We start from the raw sequence: 24216 nt of genomic DNA on the forward strand, positions 1-24216 counted from the left end.
ATTTTTTTTGATGATGTCTAAAAAACATTCATAGCTGAACTCTTTTGGAAATTACGAACTCTTTTGAGGATTATCCTAGGCTTTTTTGCTTCCTGTATAAGTCCTTTAAAAATTATCTTCCAATACTAATCGCTGGAAGAATTCTTCCAGAAGTTCTTGAAATAATTTAAAGAAATCATCAGGTAATCCTGGAGAAGTTCTTGGGTACATCCTTGAAAAGATGATTGAAGGATTGATGAAATTTCCGAAAGAACTCCTGAATGAATTTTTGAAGAGAATCTGAGAGGAATTTCTGAAGAAATCATTTGAGGAATTCCTGGAGCAATCCCTGGAAGATTTCCTGGATAAATTCCTAAAGAAACATTTGGATGAATCCCTGGAGCAATTCCTACAGGAATGCCTAGTGGAAGCCCTGTAGAATCCTTGATGGAACACCCGGAGCAATCCCTGGAAGAATTTCTGAAAATCTACCTGGAGGAATTCCTGTAAACAATATGGAAGGAATACATAGAGAAATATCTGAAGCCATCTCATGAGGAAATCCTAGGTAAATTTCTGGAGAATTCCTTGGAGAATATTCTGGAGAAGTTCCTGGAGGAATTCTGAGAGGAATCCCTACAAAATTTTAGAAGAAATCTCTTGAGGAAATCTTAGAGAAATTTCAGAAGAAACCCTTTGAGGAATTCTTGGAGAAATCTCTGCAGGAATTGCTGGAGGAATCCCTGAATCAATTCCTGGAAAAATCTTAAGAGAGAATCCTGGAGAAACTTCTGAACAAATTCCTAGCGTAATACCTGGAAAAAATCTTGGATGAGACCCATCACGAATTTCTGGAGAAATTTCTTGGATGAATTCTTGAAGCAATCTTTGGAAAAATTCCTGGAGAAATCTCCAGAGAAATTCTGGGAGGAATTGCTGGAGAAATATCTGAAAAAATCCCTAGAGAAATTCCAGGAGGAATTCCTGGAGGATTCCCTGGAAGTATCTCTGGGAATATCGCTGGAGAAATTCCTGGAAGAATCCCTTTTTCTGAAAAAATCCCTTGAGAAATTCCTGGAGGAATTTCTAGTGGAATTTCTGGAGGAATTCCTGGAGAAATCCTCGAAGGAATTCCTGGAGGAATCCTTGAAGAAATTCGTGGAGAAATTCCTGGATTGGCTCCTGGAGGAATGCCTGGAGGAATTCCTAGAGGTATTCCTGTGGGAATTGCTGCAGGAAACCATGATGAAATTTCTGGAGAAACTTCTGGGGGAATTCTTGAAATAATAACTGGATACTGGGAGATTTCTATTATTTTTCTATTTCTGAAAAAATCCCTTGAGAAAATCCTGAAGGAATTTGCAGCGGAATTTCTGGAGGAATTCCTGGAGAAATCCTCGGAGGAATTTCTGAAGGAATCCCTGGGGGAATCCTTGAAGAAATTTGTGAAGAAATCCTGGGAGGAATCCCTGAAAAATTTCTGTATGTATTCCTGGAAGAATTCCTTAGAGGATTTGCTGGAAGAATCCTTAGATGAACTTCTGGAGGAATCCATGGGAAAATCCCTGGAGAAATTCGAGGAGAAATAACTGGAGGAATCCTTGAAGCAATTCATGAAGGAATCTCAGGTAAAATTCCTGGAGGAATCCCTGAAAAATTCCTGAAAGTATTCCTGGAAAATTTCCTGCAAGAATTTCTGAAAAAAAAACCCCGAAAAATTTCTGGAAAAATTTCAGACATAATTTCTGAAGGATGTCCAGGAGCAATTCCTGGATAAATTTTTAGAGAAATTGCTGGAGGACTTGCTGAAGAAATTCTTGGAGTAATTACTGGAGAATTTCCTGAAGGAGTTCCTTTGGGAATTGCTGGAGGAATCCTTGAAGGAATTCCTGGAGGAATCTTTGGAGGAATGCTTGCAACAATTACTGGATAAATTTCTGGGGGAATCTCTAGGGAAACTCTGTAAGAATTTTTGAAACATCCCCTGAGAAATACCTGGAAGAATTTCTAGAGAAATTTCTGGTGGGATTCCTGGAGAAATACTCGAAGGAACTTCTGAAGGAATCCCTGGGGGAATCCTTGGAGAAATTCGTAGAGAAATCCCTGGAAAAATCCCTGAGGAAGCTCCTTGAAGAATTTTTAGCGAAATTCCTAGAGGAATCCCTGCAGCAGTTCCTGGAGGAAAATCTGGAAGAATTCTTGGAGAAATTCCCGAACAAATTCTAGAAGGTATTCCTAGAGATAATCCTGGAAGAACTTTTGAAGAGTTCCCTGGAGAAATTCCTGGATGAATTGCTGACATAATTTATGATGGAATTTTTTGATTTATTCGTCTTAAAATTCCTGGAGAAATCCCTGAAGGAATTCCTGGAGGAATTCATCGACGAGACCCTGGAGAAATTCCTGGATGAAATCCTGGAGGAATGCCTGCATGAATTTCTGGAGGTATCCCAGGAAGAATTCCTGAAGCAATCCCAGGAGAAACTCCTGGAGGAGTCCCTGAAGCAATTCCTGGAGGAATCTCTGCAAGAATCCAAAGAGGAATCCCCGGAAGAATGCCTGAAAATTTTCCTGGAAGAACGCCTAGGAGAATTCCTGGTGGAATTTTTATGGGATTCCCTAAAGTAATTCCTGGAGAAATCTTTGCAGGAATTCCTGTGGGAGTCTCTGAAAAAATCTCTTGAAGATTTCCTGGATAAATTTGTGTAGGAATTCCTAGTGGAATTCTTGGGAATCCTGGAAGCCATTACTGGAGGAATCTCTTTAGTGAAGGAATACATTGAGGAAACCCTGGAGGATTTCTTCGAGGAATCTCTGAAACAATTCTTCTAGGAATTCTTGGAGGGATCCCTGGTAGATATTCTAGAGGAATGCCTGTAGGAATTACTAAAATAATCTCCAGAGGAACTCCTGGAGAAATCTAGAGAAGGATTTTCTGGCGGAATTTCTAGAGGAATCTCTAGATGAACTCCTGGAGGAATTTTCAGAGAAATCCTTGAAAAAAATCCTAGAGGAATTAACTGTCCCCTGGAGGAAGTACTGAATCAATTCCTGAAGGAGTTCCTTAAAGAATACAAGGAAGAATTTGCTGAAGGAATCCTAAGAAGAGTTCCTGGGAGACTCTATGGAGGAATTTTTAAAATAAGTTGTTCCAGAAAAAAACGCAGAAGGTTTCCCAAATACCTCCAGCAATTTCTCTAGGAATTGATCCAGGAATTGCTCCTGGACATCCTTCAGAAGTTATGTCAACAATTTCTCCAGGATTTTTTCCAGAAATTCTTCTGGAATTTTTTTCAGACATTCTTCCAGTAAATTCTCCAGGAATACCCTCAGGGATTCCTCCAGGAAATCCTCCGAAGATTCCTCCAGGAAATCCCCCAGAAGTTCCTCTGAAGATTATTTTTGGAAATCCTCTAGGGATTTCTTCATAAATTCTTCCAAGAAATTCCTGGAGGAATAACATCAAAATTTTTTCAGGGATTCCCCCAGGAATTTCTTTACAAACTGCTTCCAGAATTCCTCCAAGGATTTCTTCAGGAATTCCTTCGAGGATTTATCCAAGAATTCCTCCAGAAATTCCGCTAGAAATTCCTCCGGGGTTTTCTCAAGGGATTTTTTCAGAAATAGAAAAATAATAGAATAAAAATAGAAATTTCCCAGAATTCCTCTAGAAATTCATCCAATAATTCTTCCAAAAATTCTTCTAGAGATTCCTCCAAAAATTCCCAAAGGAATACCTCTAGGAATTTCTTTAGGATTTTATCCAGGGATTTCTCCAGGAACTTATCTAGGAATTACCCCAGGAATTTCTACATGAATTCCCCCAGGAATTTCTCCAGGAATTTCTCTAGGAATTGCTCCTGGACATCTTGCAGAAATTATGTCAACAATTCCTCTAGGTATTTCTCCGGGAATTTCTCATGAGATTCCATCAGGAATTGCTTAAGGGATTCCTCCAAAGATTTCTCCATGGAATCTCTTCAGGAAATTCTTTGAAGATTTCTCCAGGAAATCCTGCAGAAGTTTCTCCAAGGATTCTTCCAGGAAATCCCCTAGGGATTTCTTCAGAAATTCTTCAAGAATATTCTCCAGGAATACCTTCAAGAATTTTTCAGGGATTCCTCCAGGAATTACACCAGGAATTAATCAAGGAACACCATCATAAATTAGCGATTGCTTCAGGAAATCTTCCAGGGTTTTTTCTAGGAATACCTTCTGGAATTTTTCCACAAATTCCACCAAGAAATCTTCCCGTTTTCCCTCCAGGAATCGCTACAGATATTTCTCGAGGAATTCCGCTAAAACTCGTCCAGGAACTTTTTCAGGGATTTTTCCAGAGATTTCTCCAGGAATTCCTCCAGAGATTTCTCTTGAAATCCCTCCGTGAATTTCTCAGGGGATTTTTTTTTTCAGAAATTTCTCCCAGAGCTTCTCCATAGATTCCCCCAGAAATTCATCCAGATGTTGTTGAAGGAATTCCTCCAGAGATTCCCTCACGGATTCCGCCAGCAATTCCCAAAGGAGAACCTCCAGCAATTCCTCTAAGATTTTATCCAGGAATATCTCCAAGAACTATTCCAGGAAATTCTTCAGGAATTACTCCAAGAATTTCATCAGAAATTCCTCCAGAAATTTCTCTAGGAATTGATCCAGAAATTGCTCCTGGACATCCTTCAAACATTATGTCAACAATTTCTCCAGGAATTTTTTCCAGAAATTCTTCTGGAGATTTTCTCAGAAATTCTTCCAGGAAATTCTCCAGGACCCTCAGGACCCTCAGGAATATTTCAGGGTTTCCTCCAGGAAATCCTCCAGAGGATTCTGCCTGGAAATCCTCTAGGGATTTCTTCATAAATTCTTCCAGGAAATTCCTGGAGGAATACCATCAGTAATTTTTCAGGGATTCCCCCAGGGACTTCTTTACAAACTGTTTCTAGGATTCCTCCAGAGATTCCTTCAGGCATTCTTTCAAGGATTTATCTAAGAATTCCTCCAGAAATTCCGCTTGAAAAGTCCTCCAGGATTTCAGAAACAGAAAAATAATAGAATAGAAATAGAATTCTCCCTGAATTTCTCTAGAAATTCATCCAGAAATTCCCAAAGAAATACTTCTTGTAATTCCTCCAGGTATTCCTCCAGGATTTTATCCAGGAATTTCTCCAGGAATAACCCCAGTAATTGCCCCTGGACATCTTTCAGAAATTATGTCAGCAATTCCTCTAGGTATTTCTCCAGGAATTTCTCCCGAGATTTTATCAGGAATTGCTTCCTGATTCCTCCAGATATTCCTCCAGGGGATTTCCCTCCTGAAGGGATTCCTCCAGAGATTTCTCCATGAAAAATCTCTTCAGGAAATTCTTTGAAGATTCCTGCAGGAAACCCTCCAGAAGTTTCTCCAAAGATTCTTCCAGGAAATCCTCTAGAGATTTCTTCAGAAATTCTTCAAGAATATTCTCCAGGAATTTTTCAGGGATTCCTCCAGGTATTCCACCAGGGATTCCTCCAGATATTCCTCCAGGGATTTCCTCACAAATTTCTTCAAGGAAACCCCCTGAGATTCCTTCCGGAATTCCTTCGAGAATTTCTCCAGGAACTGCACTTGCAATTCCACTTAATTCCTCCAGAAATCTCTCAAGGGGTTCTTTCGAAAATAGAAAAATAACAGAAATAGAAACAGAAATCTCTCAGAATTCTTCTGGAGATTCCTCTAGATATTCATCCAGTAATTCTTTCAAGAATTCCTCTAGAGATTCCTCTAGAAATTTCCACAGGAATACCACTAGGAACTCCTCCATTTATTCCTCCGGGATGTTATCTAGGAATTTCCCCAGGAAATTTCTTCCGGAATACCTCCAGGAAATACCCCAGGAATTTCTTCCGGAATATTCCTGGCATCCTTCAGGAATTATGCCAGCAATACGTCCAGGAATTTCTCCTGGAAATCCTCTTGGGATTTCTTCAGAGATTCTTTCAGGAAATTCTCCAGGAATACTTTGAGGAAATTTTCAGGGATTCCTCCAGATATTCCTCCAGAGATTCCTCCAGCAATTACTTCAGGGATTTCTCCACGAATTTTTCGAGGGATATTTCCAGAGATTCCACCAGGGAATCCTCCAGAAATACCTCCAAGGGTTCTTTCAGGAAATCCTCCTGGACTTTCTCAAGGGATTTTTTTCAGAAATTTCTCCAGCAATTCCTCCCAGAGTTCCTCTGGAGATTTCTTCAGGAATTTCTCCCAGAATTCTCCTAGGGATTCCAAGAATTCGCCCAAAAAATTGCTCAAGGAAATTCTCCAGGAATTTGCTCAGAAGTTTCTACAGGCATTCCTTCACAAATTTCTCTAAGATTTCATATAGGAATTTTTAAAGACATTTCTTATTAAATTTTACTAGGGATTCCGTCCAGAATTTCTCCAGGAATTTCTCCAGAATTTCCTCCAAGGAATCCTCCAGAAATTTATCTAGGATTTCCTCATGAGATCTCTTCAGAAATTTCACTAGGTATCCCTCCCATAATTTATCCAGGAATTCGTACAGGTTTATTTTTTGAAATTCTTACAGGAATTCCTTCTGGAATTCAAAAATTCAAAAAATTCTGGAGGAATTTCTCCAGCAAATAGTATTGGAAGATAAATGGAAGCATACAGGAACCAGGAAATTCTAGGTTTATTCTCAAAAGAGTTCGTAATTTCCAAAAGAGTTCAGCTATAATTTCTGATGAATGTTTTGTAGACATTGACAAAAAAATCAGAGCAAAATATTGCACGAGTAAATAAAAATCCATTTTGGCCATCGCTATCAGCACCACGTTGATTTGTGTAGATCAGGCGAGGTTTTGTTAATGTATTGTACTAAATATAACAGGGCTAAGGGTTAAATAAAGCTTTTAGAATATAATGTTATATTCAATTTCATCGTGTTGCGTTTAGTTATAAAAGCTACTAGGTACATTTTTACTAAGGGTGCTTGCCGAGCTCAATGTGTCGTCATGCTACCCCGCTCGTGTACGTCTGACAAACAAGGATTTGAATGACGGAACTGGAAAAAAAAGGTAGAACTAGTACAGCTTCTATCACCGCTGCTCTCTTCAAGAGCCGTGATGGTCTCATTGGCAGAGGCGCCAGATTTCTACCGATGGTAGGTGTCTTGGTTCAAATCCTGTTCGGATCCAAAAAATTTATAACGTTCTGGAAACTATTTTTTTATGTTACTTACTTTTTCTAAAAATAGAATAACACGCTTAAAAATATTTACCCAAAAATGAGTAAATACATTTAGATTTTACCCTAATAAGTGTCAAAGAAATTATAACACAATTTGTTATAATTTTGTTTAATTCTATCGTATTTGATGGAACGAGTTTTGTTATATTTTTGTTATGATCATAACACAAGTTATAACATTTTTGTTCTTTTCAGTGGGAACTTTGTTAGAATTTTTGTTATTTTAACTACTAACGGTACATGTTTTATAACAACCCTTGTTATAAAAAATTATTGTAACAAAATAACACAGCTTGTTATAATTTTGTAATGGCCGTCTAGTCAGGACTCCTACTCTCAGTTGATAGGTAACTGTAGAAAACTAAACTGTGAAGCAAGCTTTATCCTACTTGCAATGCAATGCAAAATCGATCAATAAGCCAGTGCTCACAGTGTCCATGATACTTACAATATAACCTTCAACAAGGCTGATTCGGGATCGGTGTGGACTGATAGGCCCATTTTTTTCGAGAGAGAAATTAACAGTTATAAATAATCCCAATTAGAAGGCTTGTTTCTCTTACTTTCAAAGACCACCGTACAGGGAGGGCCAATGTCAAGCGATTCGATTTTGATTTTGTCGTCATGCTGGCTAACGGGCCGGCCCACGATACAAAAATTGTACCAGGTAGGACAATTCTATAGCATTCCCAAGAAAGCCATTTCTCAGAATTTCAGTCCCCGGAATTCGTTTCCTCGGTAAGATATATGCGTTCTTCTTTTTAATGGTACATTATGGGAAATGGTTTCTGCGGAATGGTTTCCGCGAATCGGTAGGACGGCTCACAGACAAACAGACGTAACACTCTTCCAATCGGCTTTGGCACATGCATTTAACGAGGAGTTCCTTCAGGAATTCCTTCAGGAGTTCCTTCAGGAATTCCTTCAGGAGTTCCTTCAGGAATTCCTTCAGGAGTTCCTTCAGGAATTCCTTCAGGAGTTCCTTCAGGGATTCCTCCAGGAGTTCCTTCAGGGATTCCTTTAGGAGTTCCTTCAGGGATTCCTTCAGGAGTTCCTTCAGGAGTTCCTTCAGGAGTTCCTTCAGGGATTCCTTCAGGAGTTCCTTCAGGGATTCCTTCAGGAGTTCCTTCAGGAATTCCTTCAGGAGTTCCTTCAGGGATTCCTGCAGGAGTTCCTTCAGGGATTCCTCCAGGAGTTCCTTCAGGGATTCCTCCAGGAGTTCCTTCAGGGATTCCTCCAGGAGTTCCTTCAGGGATTCCTCCAGGAGTTCCTTCAGGGATTCCTCCAGGAGTTCCTTCAGGGATTCCTCCAGGAGTTCCTTCAGGGATTCCTCCAGGAGTTCCTTCAGGGATTCCTCCAGGAGTTCCTTCAGGGATTCCTCCAGGAGTTCCTTCAGGGATTCCTCCAGGAGTTCCTTCAGGGATTCCTCCAGGAGTTCCTTCAGGGATTCCTTCAGGAGTTCCTTCAGGGATTCCTTCAGGAGTTCCTTCAGGGATTCCTTCAGGAGTTCCTTCAGGGATTCCTTCAGGAGTTCCTTCAGGGATTCCTTCAGAAGTTCCTTCAGGGATTCCTTCAGGAGTTCCTTCAGGGATTCCTTCAGGAGTTCCTTCAGGGATTCCTTCAGGAGTTCCTTCAGGGATTCCTTCAGGAGTTCCTTCAGGGATTCCTTCAGGAGTTCCTTCAGGGATTCCTTCAGGAGTTCCTTCAGGGATTCCTTCAGGAGTTCCTTCAGGGATTCCTTCAGGAGTTCCTTCAGGGATTCCTTCAGGAGTTCCTTCAGGGATTCCTTCAGGAGTTCCTTCAGGGATTCCTTCAGGAGTTCCTTCAGGGATTCCTTCAGGAGTTCCTTCAGGGATTCCTTCAGGAGTTCCTTCAGGGATTCCTTCAAGATTTCCTTCAGGGATCCCTTCAGGAGTTCCTTCAGGGATTCCTTCAGGAGTTCCTTCAGGGATTCCTTCAGGAGTTCCTTCAGGGATTCCTTCAGGAGTTCCTTCAGGGATTCCTTCAGGAGTTCCTTCAGGGATTCCTTCAGGAGTTCCTTCAGGGATTCCTCCAGGAGTTTCTTCAGGGATTCCTCCAGGAGTTCCTTCAGGGATTCCTCCAGGAGTTCCTTCAGGGATTCCTCCAGGAGTTCCTTCAGGGATTCCTCCAGAACCTTCAGGGATTCCTCCAGGAGTTCCTTCAGGGATTCCTCCAGGAGTTCCATCAGGGATTCCTCCAGGAGTTCCTTCAGGGATTCCTCCAGGAGTTCCATCAGGGATTCCTCCAGGAGTTTCTTCAGGGATTCCTCCAGGAATTCTTTCAAGGGTTCCTCCAGGAGTACCATCATCAGAGATGTATTCTAGGAACTGCAGAAAATATTCTCAATCATTTTTAGAAATCAGAAAAATAACGAAAAACATTAAAATAATTCCAGAGAATCCCTAGAGATTCTCAGAAATTCCCAGTTATCTGAGATGTATTCTAGGAACTACAGAAAATATTAACAATCATTTTTAGAAATTATAATTACGAAAGATATTAAAATAATTCCTAAGAATCTCTAGAGATTCTCAGAAATTCCCAGTCATCTGAGATGTATTCTAGGAACTACAGAAAATATTCTCATTAATTTTTAGAAATTAGAATTACGAAAGATATAAGAAAAATTCCTTAGAATCTCTAGAGATTCTCAGAAATTCCCAGTCATCTGGGATGTATTCTAGGAACTACAGAAAATATTCTCAATCATTTTAGAAATTAGAATAACGAAAGATATTAAAATAATTCCTTAAATCAGCCATACTCCATCCGTAGCAGCCGGTTCGCAATGAACCGTTGGAGGCGCATTAAAGTTGTAAAGGTGATATTTTCATTACAAGAATTACAATAAACATCCTTCACTTTAATACCGTCGAACCCTGTGATCTTGGCCAGGGCAGAAGAATAACGAAAAAAATAAAAATAATTCCTGAGAATCCCTAGAGACTCTCAGAAATTCCCAGTTATCTGAGATGTATTCTAGGAACTGCAGAAAATATTCTCAAGCATTTTTAGAAATCAGAAGAATAACGAAAAATATTAAATTAATTCCTGAGAATCTCTAGAGATTCTCAAAAATTCCCAGTCATCTGGAATTTATTCTAACAAGTATAGAAAATATTCTCTACAATTTGCAGAAATGAATAGCTTCACGGAAAAATATTTAAATAATTCCTGAAAATCCCTAAAGATTCTCAGAAATTCCCAGTCATCTGGGATGTATTCTAGGAACTGCAGAAAATATTTTCCATTATTTTTTGAAACTAGAAGAATAAGGGAAAATATTAAAATAATTCCTGAGAACCCCTAGAGATTCTCAAAAATTCCTAGTCATCTGGAATTTATTCTAACAAGTATAGAAAATATTCTCTACAATTTGCAGAAATGAATAGCTTCACGGAAAAATATTTAAATAATTCCTGAAAATCCCTAAAGATTCTCAGAAATTCCCAGTCATCTGGGATGTATTCTAGGAACTGCAGAAAATATTTTCAATTATTTTTAGAAACTAGAAGAATAAGGGAAAATATTAAAATAATTCCTGAGAACCCCTAGAGAGTCTCAGAAATTCCCAGTCATCTGGAATTTATTCTAACAAGTATAGAAAATATTCTCAACAATTTGTAGAAGTGAATAGCTTTACGGAAAAATATTTAAATAATTCCTGAAAATTCCTAAAGATTCTCAGAAATTCCCAGTCATTTGGTATGTATTCTAGGAACTGCAGAAAATATTCTCAATCATTTCTAGAAACTAGAAGAATAACGGAAAATATTAAAATAATTCCTGAAAACCCCTAGAGATTCTCAGAAATTCCCAGTCATCTGGAATTTATTCTAACAAGTATAGAAAATATTCTCAACAATTTGTAGAAGTGAATAGCTTTACGGAAAAATATTTAAATAATTCCTGAAAATTCCTAAAGATTCTCAGAAATTCCCAGTCATCTGGAATTTATTCTAACAAGTATAGAAAATATTCTCAACAATTTGTAGAAGTGAATAGCTTTACGGAAAAATATTTAAATAATTCCTGAAAATTCCTAAAGATTCTCAGAAATTCCCAGTCATCTGGTATGTATTCTAGGAACTGCAGAAAATATTCTCAATCATTTCTAGAAACTAGAAGAATAACGGAAAATATTAAAATAATTCCTGAAAACCCCTAGAGATTCTCAGAAATTCCCAGTCATCTGGAATTTATTCTAACAAGTATAGAAAATATTCTCAACAATTTGTAGAAGTGAATAGCTTTACGGAAAAATATTTAAATAATTCCTGAAAATTCCTAAAGATTCTCAGAAATTCCCAGTCATCTGGAATTTATTCTAACAAGTATAGAAAATATTCTCAACAATTTGTAGAAGTGAATAGCTTTACGGAAAAATATTTAAATAATTCCTGAAAATTCCTAAAGATTCTCAGAAATTCCCAGTCATCTGGTATGTATTCTAGGAACTGCAGAAAATATTCTCAATCATTTCTAGAAACTAGAAGAATAACGGAAAATATTAAAATAATTCCTGAAAACCCCTAGAGATTCTCAGAAATTCCCAGTCATCTGGAATTTATTCTAACAAGTATAGAAAATATTCTCAACAATTTGTAGAAGTGAATAGCTTTACGGAAAAATATTTAAATAATTCCTGAAAATTCCTAAAGATTCTCAGAAATTCCCAGTCATCTGGAATTTATTCTCACAAGTATAGAAAATATTCTCAACAATTTGTAGAAATGAATAGCTTCACAGAATTTTTTTTAAATAATTCCTGAAAATCCCTTAAGATTCTCAGAAATTCCCAGTCATCTGATATGTATTCTTGGAACTGCAGAAAATATTCTCAATCATTTCTAGAAACTAGAAGAATAACGGTAAATATTAAAATAATTCCTGAGAATCCCTAGAGATTCTTAGAAATTCCCAGTTATCTGAGATGTATTCCAGGAACTACAGAAAATATTCTCAATCATTTTTTGAAATTAGAATTACGAAAGATATTGGAATAATTCCTGAGAATCTCTAGAGATTCTCAGAAGTTCGCAGTCATCTGAAATTTATTCTAACAAGTATAGAAAATATTCTCAACAATTTGTAGAAGTGAATAGCTTCACGGAAAAATATTAAAATAATTCCTGAGAATCCCTAAAGATTCTCAGAAATTCCCAGTCATCTGGGATGTATTCTAGGAACTGCAGAAAATATTTTCCATCATTTTTTGAAACTAGAAGAATAACGGAAAATATTAAAATAATTCCTGAGAACCCCTAGAGATTCTCAGAAATTCCTAGTCATCTGGAATTTATTCTAACAAGTATAGAAAATATTCTCAACAATTTGTAGAAGTGAATAGCTTCACTCTTCATCCCTAGAGACTCTCAGAAATTCCCAGTGATCTGAAAAGTATTCTAAAAACTATAGAAAATATACTCAATCATTTATGTGAATCCGTATATTTTAATAATTCCTGTGAATCTCTGAGAAAATTTCAGAAATTCCCAGTCATCTGGGATGTACTCTTGAACCATAGAAAATATTCTTAACTAGCTGTCCCGGCAAACGTCGTACTGTCTGCCTACTACGTTTTTTGACATGTGGGTCGGTGGGAAAAAGCCCCGAAAATGAAGTTTCATATTTCCCCGTTTCCATTACTTTCCCGGTCGAATTTTATAATTATTTTCCGTACGAACACGTCGGAGCCTTGCACAAATGCGATAGTGAAAGAATTTTTTGAATCCGTTGGCCCGTTCCCGAGCCTATTCGTGGCATACAAACACCATTCTATTTTTATTTATATAGATTATTTATAGGAATCAGTAATATATTTAAATAATTCTTGAGAATTCCTAAAGATTTTCAGAGATTTCCAGTGATCTGTAAAGTATTCTAAAAAGTATAGAAAATATTCTCAATCATTTATAGGAATCAGTAATATAACGGAATATATTTGAATAATTCCTGAGAATCCCTAAAGATTATCAGAAATTTCCAATGATTTGGAAAGTATTCTAAAAACTATAGAAATTATTCTCAAAAGTCCATGGTAAAAAAAAAACCGGAGGTGTCTAGACTAGGTAGACTTGAACTCGACAAGTAGAAATCAGTCTGAGCGGGTATCAGCGTTGCTTGCTACACATAAGAAAAACCGACTCGTTTTCATTATTTTTCACTCAAGTGCATGAAACAGCTACTAATCCGAACAACGTACCCTAATCAATTTAGTCTATAGTTTAGTCGAAACAGTTGATGCTTCATTAGACTGATCCGAAAAGGGTCTGGTACGTTTGGCATAAGGCCGTTTGGCATAAGGACATTTGGCATAAGGACGTTTGGCATAAAGGACATTTGGCATAAAGGACGTTTGGCATAAAGGACATTTGGCATAAGGGACGTTTGGCATAAAGGACGTTTGGCATAAAGAATATGTGAAATATATTTTCCCTCTGGAGAAAAATTAAAGAACAGCCTTCAAGGGAAAGAAGGCAAACTTGTTGTTAGTGCATTATATTGGATTTCTTATTTTCGAAATAACCTTTTGCTTCCATGAATTTGATTTTTTTTCGGAAGGGGAATGTTCCTTCTTTGGTATATAGGCTGTTCTTCATCGATACAAGCAATTTAGATTCCGGTAATGGTTCTTTCCAGCAAATCATCCTTGTCTGCAAATTATATCCATAAAAATTAATGCATTATAATGTATTATCCTTCTTTTGTATACTTATCCTTCTTTTACGTGAAGTATGTAGTTCACTTTTTACTGAAATCATTTTATGCCAAACGTACTTTATGCCAAATGTCCATTACGCCAAACGTCCTTTATGCCAAATGTCCTTTATGCCAAGTGTCCTTTATGCCAAACGTCCTTATGCCAAATGGCATTATGCCAAACGTACCAGACCCTCCGAAAGGGGCTCTGTTCGACGCTCTTTTCGAGCAACGAAATGCGCCTTCAATCTCGCTAAATCCCTCTCTTTCCCACTTCTTCTCCTATCCCGCAGGGTAATGTCCTCGTCGCTAGCGCGCCCATCCAGCACCACCGGTCGACTACCGGGCAAGCGACCGCCACTGCTTCATTCGGCCCTGACCGGCACGGCCGGAACCTCGTCTTCCGGGGCCTACAGCAGCCTGGCGTCGTCCGATGTCATCACCACCGGACAGTCGCAGCTTCCCTGCGCGACGCAGGACGGCAAAATTCAGCTGCAGATCCTGACCCAACCGGAACAGCAGCACCGCGCCCGCTACCAAACGGAGGGTTCGCGGGGTGCCGTCAAGGATCGCAGCGGCAACGGATTCCCGGTGGTCCGGCTCGTCGGTTACGGGAAGCCGGCCGTCCTGCAGGTCTTCATCGGCACCGACATGGGCCGAGTGTTGCCGCACATGTTCTACCAGGCGTGCAAGGTCTCCGGCAAGAACTCGACGCCCTGCGTGGAGCGGAAGCTCGAGGGTACCATGGTCATCGAGGTGGACATGAAGCCGGAAAACGAGATGACGGTGACCTGCGACTGCGTCGGCATCCTGAAGGAACGCAACGTCGACGTGGAGCACCGCTTCCCGGACCAGAGCGGGCCGCGGGCCAAGAAGAAGTCCACCCGCTGCCGGATGGTGTTCCGGACGGCGGTGACCAACGAGGACGGGTCGATCGAGATGCTGCAGGTGTGCTCCCAGCCGATCGTGTGCAGTGAGTATCTTACTACCTAATTCGTTAGATCAGATATTTATACGGGGTGGCTGGTAACTAAAGGGTGTCCCGACTCAAATTGCACCACGGAAAATACCCAAGCGCTATAAGCTTCAGTCATTTGCTTTCTGTTGTGTAACAATCGAATTAAAGCAGTCAACGCTGAATAAAAAGGAAGCTAGTCAAATATAAACCATAAGCTAATACATGGCTGCAATACAAGCACCATACAACTACTGAACTCGGTTTTCTGAAATCAATCGTTCGTTACTGGGGCTGCCTTTACTGCACTCTATTCCAACTGCGGGAGATTTCCCGGAACATGTGAAAACTTGAACAAATAGATTAGGAGTCACCACTAACAGAACAGCTGCTACTATACAGTACAATTCGTATTACTGACAAATCCACAAACTAGCAGCGCTTTGATGGCTGTTATGCAATATCATTACAGCTAGAAGCTGTAATAAAAAAAAACTGTTGGTATACAAACACGGCTTGTCGGATGTAAACATTATTGTCAAAACAAACTTTAAGCGGGATATATAGCTGCTACACAAATACTTTATAGCTATCCATCTCTTTGCTGTGAAAATATTTGGGTTGCTTTTATTGCACTTTAATCCAACTCCGGAAGATTTGCCGGAATATGTGCAAATCGAATAATAGTCCCAACCAATAGCACAGCTGCTTTTATACAGCACGTTTTGTAATGTTGCCAAATACACAAAACAGAAGCGCTTCGTAGCTGTTTAAAGAACACTCTTTCAGCTAGAAGCTGTGAGACGAAAAACCTGTTGGCGCAACCGCAACACAGCTTGTTCAATGTAAACATGATTGACGTTTGACGTTTCACAAGCTTTTGCGCAGCAAGATGAAGTTGTGTAATCTTTCATGTGACACAATTAAAAAAGCCTTGTCTGGAGTAAAACAAAAAGGGGTGTTTTCTATGCTATTTATATATAACAGTGTGGCAGCGAGGACATCATCGGGACCAGTGGATGCGGAGATCGGGAGTTCGATTCCATGTAGCGGCAAGTCCAAGAGTGATGGGTTTGACGATGGCTTATCAAGCGTCGTCATATATGTAGTGAAACTATGTTTGAATAGTTTGTATTTTTATCGTCGCAGGTTTTTCAATTTCAGTCTGTAATATAATTATAATTATAATAGAATATATATATATTAAATATGGGTCATTCCACACCAAGTGTACACACCGCGTGTTATCGACCATCACGGTTTTTGATCAAATTTTGTTGGAATGTTTGTTTAAATGGAGGAAGAAAAAATCCAAATTTTGGTGCCGATCTGATCACCCCTTGGCCCGTGGCAGCACCCCTCGTCTTTGCCAATACAAGAAAAATCCAAGTTTTCCCTTCCTTTTCTTAATTTATAGCTTTGAAACTATAACATATACACATTTGTGACCTTCGGCTGTTTTGAAGAAAATTGTTGGAGGAATCCAGGAAAAATATTATTTTTTTGATACAGTGTTGCCAAATATGTTATTTTACAATTTTAAAATTTAAAATCGATTTTTCGTCGAATGAGTATATTTTGATTTCAAAAATTTTGATTCCATCGTGTTTATCAGACATTTTCCAGTCGAAAAAGCTTAACTCCCCGAGGTCTTTTTGGCCGTTCCAGAGATACACCGTTTTTATTATTGAGGGTGTTTATTCTGCCCCGGGTGTCCATATTGCCCCGCCTACCCCTAGTATTGATAGTTGAGTAATTTGAACTAGCGGTTGGGTAAACAGAACTTCTACTCAAAGTACTCTATCTGTATGCGAGTTAATGAAGTTAACTGAACTCACATTTGGGAACTTTCCTTTCCCCGTACAAGTTCAAAACAATGAATAAACAGAAAAAAAAAATTGAATAGCAACTTGTACGTTAAGGCATAACATGTCATCCTGAATGGTTTTTCGTAATTCTGAACTTATTTTTAGGATTTTTTGGCTTTTCAGTCCAATTGTGAGATCAAAAACAACCTTATGTTCTCTTACTCCAACGTTTCGATCCGTTTCGAAGCGTCGGAGTGTGAGAACATAAGGTTGTTTTTGATCTCACAATCGGCCTGCCCTGATAAAAAATATCATAAAAATACGATAAATGTTATTGTTACAACACCATTTTTTCGAAAAATATTCACCATTAAACGTATTGTAATTTACACGGCACACTCACCATCACCCCTATTGTTCCGTACCATTCGGCGAATGGTAAATGGCACTTTTACAATAAAAAATGGTGGTCGTTATGTATCTTAACCATAAAATTTTGAGAAAATTTTCATACACTTTTTCGCGAAAAACAACAGAATGTATTGTGCTTTTATGAGACATTTTTAGGACAATTTTCAAAAGAAAACAATATATGTTAATGTTTTTTCATTGTTCTTACAATACAAATACAATTGATTGAATGGCGTCAAATGAATCGTTGTTACAATAAAAATACAATAATATTTGTTGTTATTTGTAAGCAGTTTTCGCTTTCGAAAATCCATAGAATTTATATTTCCCGCTAACATTTATATCCAGCATTTAAGAGCACTAACGGCCACCAGAATGATATGTACATTTTATGATAAGAATCAAACACTCTGATGTCTGTCTGGTATGTATTGCTTGGCAGCTGTTGATAAGATCTATCTTCAATCTTTTCAAATAACTGCCAAATATCACAAGTCAAACCTCAGGTCGTATGATCCATACCATAAATCGTTCACAATTCATGTGGCCATTAGTATCTGTAAATGCTGGAGAAAAATGTTACCGAGAAATATGAATTCTATGGTTTTTCAAAATTTCGCCTTTTACATAACAACAAATATTATTGCGTATTTATTTTAACATCGGTTCAATTGACTATTGTATTTGTATTGTTATCAATGGTAGTTTACTATTTACTAGATTCCTTTAATTTATTGGGAAACATTAGAAAAATCATTGTTCATCTTTTTCTTGTCGTAACATCCTCACTTGGCTAAACCTGCTTTTCAGCTAGTTTTCTATAAGTACTTCCTCAGTTATTCATTGAGAGCTTCCTCTGCCAACCTTTCTGCCAACACGGCTTGACGTCTGTCAGTCGTTGAAGTTTTAGCGAATAACATTCGATAATCGAAACATCTACTGTACTCAAATTTAAAACGAAAACTATAAAAAAATATGTCAAGTGATTTTGTATTTGATTATACAAACAAGCAACAAGATCCAAGCAACAATAATATTTATTGTTATTTATTTGTTACGAATTGTTTTTAAGTGTAATTGAGAAATAAACTCTTTTTTAACCCTCTAATACCCAAATTTTTGATTTTGATCTAAATGTAATTTTTCGTCATCTAAAATCGATTTAAACATGTTTTGGAAGATGATTCTCTTTAATTCTCGATTTCGTGAATTTCAGTTTTTGATTTTTCTAATTTTTATTTTTAAACATCCCCACAGTTTAATATTTTTCCTGGAAGCCTATTTGGGATACAGATTTTTTGAGATGAAAACATTTTGAGATTTTATTATTTTTGTTGAAATATTTTTATTTAATTTTTTTTTCATAGAAAATTTTATTTTCTGTGTAATTTTATGGAAAATTATTTTAGAGTGTATTCGATTCCCTTAAACTATAAAACTAGGATAGAATGATTTGGGAAAATTTTAAAATATGAGTATTCTAGCGATTCAATACAAAATAAACAATAACTTCTAGAAGGTGACTAAAACATCAATTTTTCAATGATTTAAAAAAAATGTAAATACGCTTCAAAATACACCAACAACCATTTTAAGATATGCAAAACAGTCCTAAATATCAGCCAAAAATATATAAATTTTGATTTTCCACGAAACAAAAATTACAAAAATCCTCAAACTATACCCCGTCTAAAGGCGGGGTTGAGTATTAGAGGGTTAATAAAAAGTCCATGAGAACTTTGCAGCCACTTTTGCAACTATTTAAAAACATCTTAAATTATTTTTTACTGATAGTAACTTTAAATTATTATAGAACTATTGAAAAACAATCGAATCAATTAGTCACAAATAAAGGTAATGTTCACTTATTGTACGAACTATATGGGCTTGATTTCTATTGTAAAAAGTAACAATATATCTACTATGTGTTTTATTGTGAACAATAAAACCAGTCATATGTTAATAATATTTACCATGTAATGAATGGTAACTTTTTATCCGGGTGAACAGCTAAAAATCCTAAAAATACACCAAGAACAGTCGGAATCAATTTGCGTAATTCTGAACCATGAATAAATTTCAGTGAACATTTGAATTTACCACTGCCCTTATTAAAGGTTTGTTCGAAGAATAAAAAGTTGCACACCAAACGAAAACTATCAAGGTTCAGTGTTGCCAATAGCAATAAAATTGTAAAAAATGAATTTATGATTCTTGCTTGATAATTTGATTTGATACAAAAGTTCTCATGTAGATTTTTACAATAAAATTAAAATGTCTGGCAACACTTTCGTCAACCTTAATGTTTACATAGGTAGAATTTGAATTGAAATAAGGATTATAATACATAAATTTTAAACCTTAGCAATTTATTGTTATACTTTCTAATAAATGCATAAATGATAAACTGGCAACACTCATATTATTATTTTTACAAAGTTTTCTATTCTCCTTGGTCTAAATCAGCCCAAATTACCTTTAAATTGCATCGACTAATGTTTTCTTAGCGAAACTTGTAAATTGGACTTATTTTATATATTAGAGAAAACCGGTTTTCAAGCTTAAAAACGCTGTATCTCTGGAACAGCCGAGAAGACCTCGGGGAGTTAAGCTTTTTCGACTGGAAAATGTCTGATAAACACGATGGAATCAAAATTTTTGAAATCAAAATACAGTACTTTTTCGATTATATCACGAATGAAAAAAAATAATCGCGTGATATACTGGAGCGTGATAAAATTGAAATAATTTTTTGCGAGTGTTTTTATTACACAAAATACACCTAAATACAGAAAAGCAAATAAAAATCAAACGAAACATCAAACCACGCAATGGAAATTGAAAATTTCAGGCAGCATTTTGAAAAATAAATTTAGCCAACCGTCAATAAACGATCAAGAAGTCATCCTAGACTGTATTTATGCTGCATTGTAGAGCAGTGTGAAGATATTCCCTCAACGCCTCAAGTCACTAGTGAAGACGAAATGGAGCCAAATGAAATGGAAAGCATGAAGTCTGAAATGGCACTCAATAGTTTGCTCGAGTGAGCATGTAATGAGTAGCATTTTCACTCTTGAGTACTATTTAAGTTATGACATCCATGCTATCGGTATTTGCATGGTAGCAATTGGCCCACACTTATATGAAAAACAAAAATTTCGAAAAATGCCAAGTCTTACCTCCTAAATCAGTTGTTTTGGACTCCCAGAAGCTACGATTAAAATTTGGGCTAAATGGATTGAGCCTAAGGGGGCACTCAAAACGCTTGAAGTTTGTATGGGAAAACTTGGCCAAATGTATGCAGAAATTTTAAGTTTTCGGATTTCGTCGCTAGGTGGCGCTGTGAGCGTTCAACGATCAAACCCTTTTGTATAATTGTAGGTGTCTATATTTCAAAGAACTTTGTCGAAGACCGCGAAGTGATCCGACGGATGTGAAAAAAGTTATACCCTAGGCAAAGTTAGGCAAAGTATTGAGATTTCATTTTTGATATTTCCTTTACATGTATTGGAAAAACAACAATAAAGGTTTTCCTCACTTTACCTAGGGTATAACTTTTTTCACAGACGTTGGATCACTTCGCGGTCTTCGACAAAGTTGTTCGGCATATAGTCACCTACAATAATACCAAAGGGTTTGATTATTGAACGCTTACAGTGCCACCTAGCGGCGAAATTCGAAAACTTAAAATTCCTTCATACATTTGGCCAAGTTTCCCCACTTCAAGTGTTTTGAGCGCCTCCTTAGGCTTAGTTGATATTGCTCAAATTTTGAACGTAGCTTCTAGGAGTCCAAAATAACTGATTTAGGAGGTAAGACTGGGCATTTTTCGAAATTTTTGTTTTTCATATAAGTGTGGGCCACCTTATTGATCATTGATCATTTCTTAACAGTCGTATTAGTGATTTTAACGGTCTATTGTGATGAACAATTGCGAACGCAATTCCATTTTGAGCTTGAATTTTGACATTTTGTCAAATTAACTTTGATTGAAATAGTTAAAATTGCAGTTTTACACAGCTTTTCGTTTGTTAGGTAAATATTTGAGATGCGATAGAATGCGATTCTAGATAATCGAGTTCAAAAATAGATTGATATCAATCATTCAACTTTTCCCCTATCTTCCGTTTGATCAACCACGCAGCAATATTTCCCCTCCATAGCGCATTTTATTTCAATTTTCTCTACAATATTTCCCCACCTTCAAAAATTTTACATCAATACTCTCGAAGATTGTTCAAACCAAATTATTCCATGGATCAATTGATTGGTTCAATATTTCCCCTCCAGATCAACCTATCATCCTTTCAATGCAGCAGCGCGTGATCGAGAGCATCATCATAGCAGAGCATTCTGCCGTGTTGCCATATATATATTTTTAATTTAAATAAACAGCTATTGAAATGTATGATACAAAAATACATACAAAAAAGATACTAAATTCAGATGTAATAAATCATCGAACAAAAGAAACAATTTATGCAGAAGTATATTTTTCCCAAGATTTTGTATTTAAATGTAATGAATCCAACGATTGCAATGCATTAGTAGCAATGAACAGTTCACAGCTTTTTTTGTGTAATCTTATAACTCGGTTGGTGTGCCACCGAACTTTGCTAAAAAAAATTACTGATGCACTGGCGGTCTCTAACACCAGTTCATTAATAATTCGTGTAGCGGACCTGGTGTGATGGTTAAATCACGTGACTATCACGCCGTGGACCTGGGATCGAATCCCACTCCCGACAAATTTGCAAAGTGTGAGTTCTTCCTTCGGAGGGGAAATAAAGCGTGGGTCCCGAGATGAACTAGCCTAGGGCTAAAAATCTCGTTAATACTCATAAAAAATTAATTAATAACTTGCAACATTATGGTGGCTTACTTGCGTTGCCTATAAATAAGAAATACCCCTTCTGACAAATAACACCCTTCAGTAGTAATTTTGTGTAATGTCGAAATATAAAGGTAATTCAGCAAGACGGCGCTGAAGGTGTTTCGAGTCCCATCCCATGGGCTGTCCAAAAAGTTTTCGTAATAAAAAAAAATATGTCATATGTTTGAATATGTAAAAATGGTAAAGCCCAGAAGAAGAAATAATGTAAATAGAAAATTTATTAAAAACAACATAAATACAAAATTTACAGAAATGCATTGTATACATAATCTTCCGCATTATTGGCATTGGGATCGGTAGGACTGAAAATCAACCGCGTACCCACCGATGCTGCATTGATTCAATAAAAGGCTTTGCTTTGCTAGCTGTGCACGTATGATAAACATGCATTAACTTCTCTCATACTGCCGGGAGATTTTCTCTCTGCTCGAACCTCGGCTAGATCTATCTCTCAGGAAAGGGGTTAGGGTAGGTAATCAAAATTTGAACCAAATTGTGGCTTTCTGAGGCAGTGCAAATTTTAAGTGATTTTTTCTCCCACATGGAAATAATTTACTACGACAAAATCGTATGGACATGAAAGCCACGGGTATAAGCTTTCTGTTAAATGGTAAAAAGTTTGTATTTGCACCGAATTTTATTGAAATATTCGATTTTTCATCAACAATGATTTTAATCTTAATTTGAACCAATTTTAAGCTTAATTTGAACTACTGGCGGCAGCAGCTCGAGCAACTTACAAAACAGCCAATTCCATGCTGAACAACTAAAAATCACATGAATCTGCTAATTCTCATACCTATTTTTCATTAGGCAGTGAAATCTCAACCAGGCATGGAATCCTCCTCAGAGCAAAACGAGAGAACAAAAAATCTGCTCCGCGCTCCCGCATTCAAAGCTAGAGCGTTTTCTCTCGTTTTGTTTCATCTTCCTGCTTGTAGCTTGTGACTCCGAAAAACGTGCGGATTGGTTACACAAAAAAGTGCGTTTCCTCAAAATTGAGGCACTTTGTGCACACCGGGAGTAAACATAAATATGTTTATGATAATAAATCATTCATTAACATGTTTACAAGTATTTAGGTGTGCAATTCTGTCGTACCACCCAACCGGCAAACTCAAAGTGTGAACAACGCCATAGAAATTGTCGACCAACTTACCGGGTTCCTCAAAAATGAGGCACAAAAAAGTTACACTTTGTGTTGATTCTAGTGGCTCGACGTTTCTCTTTGTCTCGCTCCCGCTTTCTCTTTGTGTATCGCTCCCGCACAAACGACTTCGGTAGGAACGCACAAAGATAAAGAGAGCAAAAACGTTCATTTGAGGCACATTGTGGGAGCAAATAACAAGCCTGATCTCAACTCAGAATGTTCGAAATTCTTTAGGAATTTGGAAACTAAATTTGGAATTTTTCATCCCCCAAAAGTAAACAAAGCATCCACTAGCGCAATCTACAGGCCAACACTAGAAGCTCACCCCCGTTTACTAGTTCAAATTTAGATTACAAATGGTTCAACTTAAGATAACATTCTCCAAGTAAGAATCACTTAAATTTGATAATTTTATGACGAATAATGCAAAATATTATTCGGTTGGTCGATTCTATGATAAATAAGCTTTCATTTGACGTATTTACTTATTGCGTGTGATGCAATGCATGAGCTGTGTGGGTGCACCGAAAAAGGGCTTTCTCTGGGGGGGAAATAGGTGAAATCACAGTGATTTTTCAATTGCTTATTTTCGAGGGCAAAAACGCCTTTTTCAATGCTTTTAAAGCTTATGTTATCAGATTATATTACGGAAAACTGTTTAACATCTTTTTCGGGACAATATTTTCCCAAAAAGTACGTCATTTCAATGAATTTCAAAATAGCTCAAATTAAGATTACATTTTGACTAGTTCAAATTTTGATTTCTTACCCTATGTCGAAGATATTGGATTGATACTTATTTCTAAAAATTTGCTTTCAAAGCATTCCATAAAATTTAATTAAACTGGCCACCATGAACGCCGTGAACCACGCGCTGAACGTCGGTGAATTGCTATCTCTTCCTCACTGATGGAATCCCGAATAAAAAATACAGTAGAAAAACCGAACGTTGTATTGTAACAGTACTATTTAGAACCATATTTTTACAATAGACAACACTGTAAAAATAAAAAATACAAAAACAATTAGATGTAATGTAAAACACCATACCGTGAATTGTAAATAAGATTTTTA

General features: G+C 37.2%; 1 protein-coding gene across 12 annotated transcripts in view; it reads left to right on the top strand.

Moving 5' to 3' along the window:
* LOC109412265 (nuclear factor of activated T-cells 5) overlaps positions 1–24216 on the top strand; it is a 379626-nt gene that overhangs the window by 174903 nt on the left and 180507 nt on the right. For all 12 annotated transcript variants that reach the window (XM_062844140.1, XM_062844137.1, XM_062844136.1 and 9 more), the window contains one exon: positions 14218–14897. In XM_062844140.1, the coding sequence (XP_062700124.1) occupies positions 14218–14897 (680 nt within the window). The remainder of the gene's footprint in view (positions 1–14217; positions 14898–24216) is intronic.

The sequence above is a fragment of the Aedes albopictus genome, chromosome 1 (genome assembly GCF_035046485.1).
Source record: "Aedes albopictus strain Foshan chromosome 1, AalbF5, whole genome shotgun sequence".
Lineage (NCBI taxonomy): Eukaryota > Metazoa > Arthropoda > Insecta > Diptera > Culicidae > Aedes > Aedes albopictus.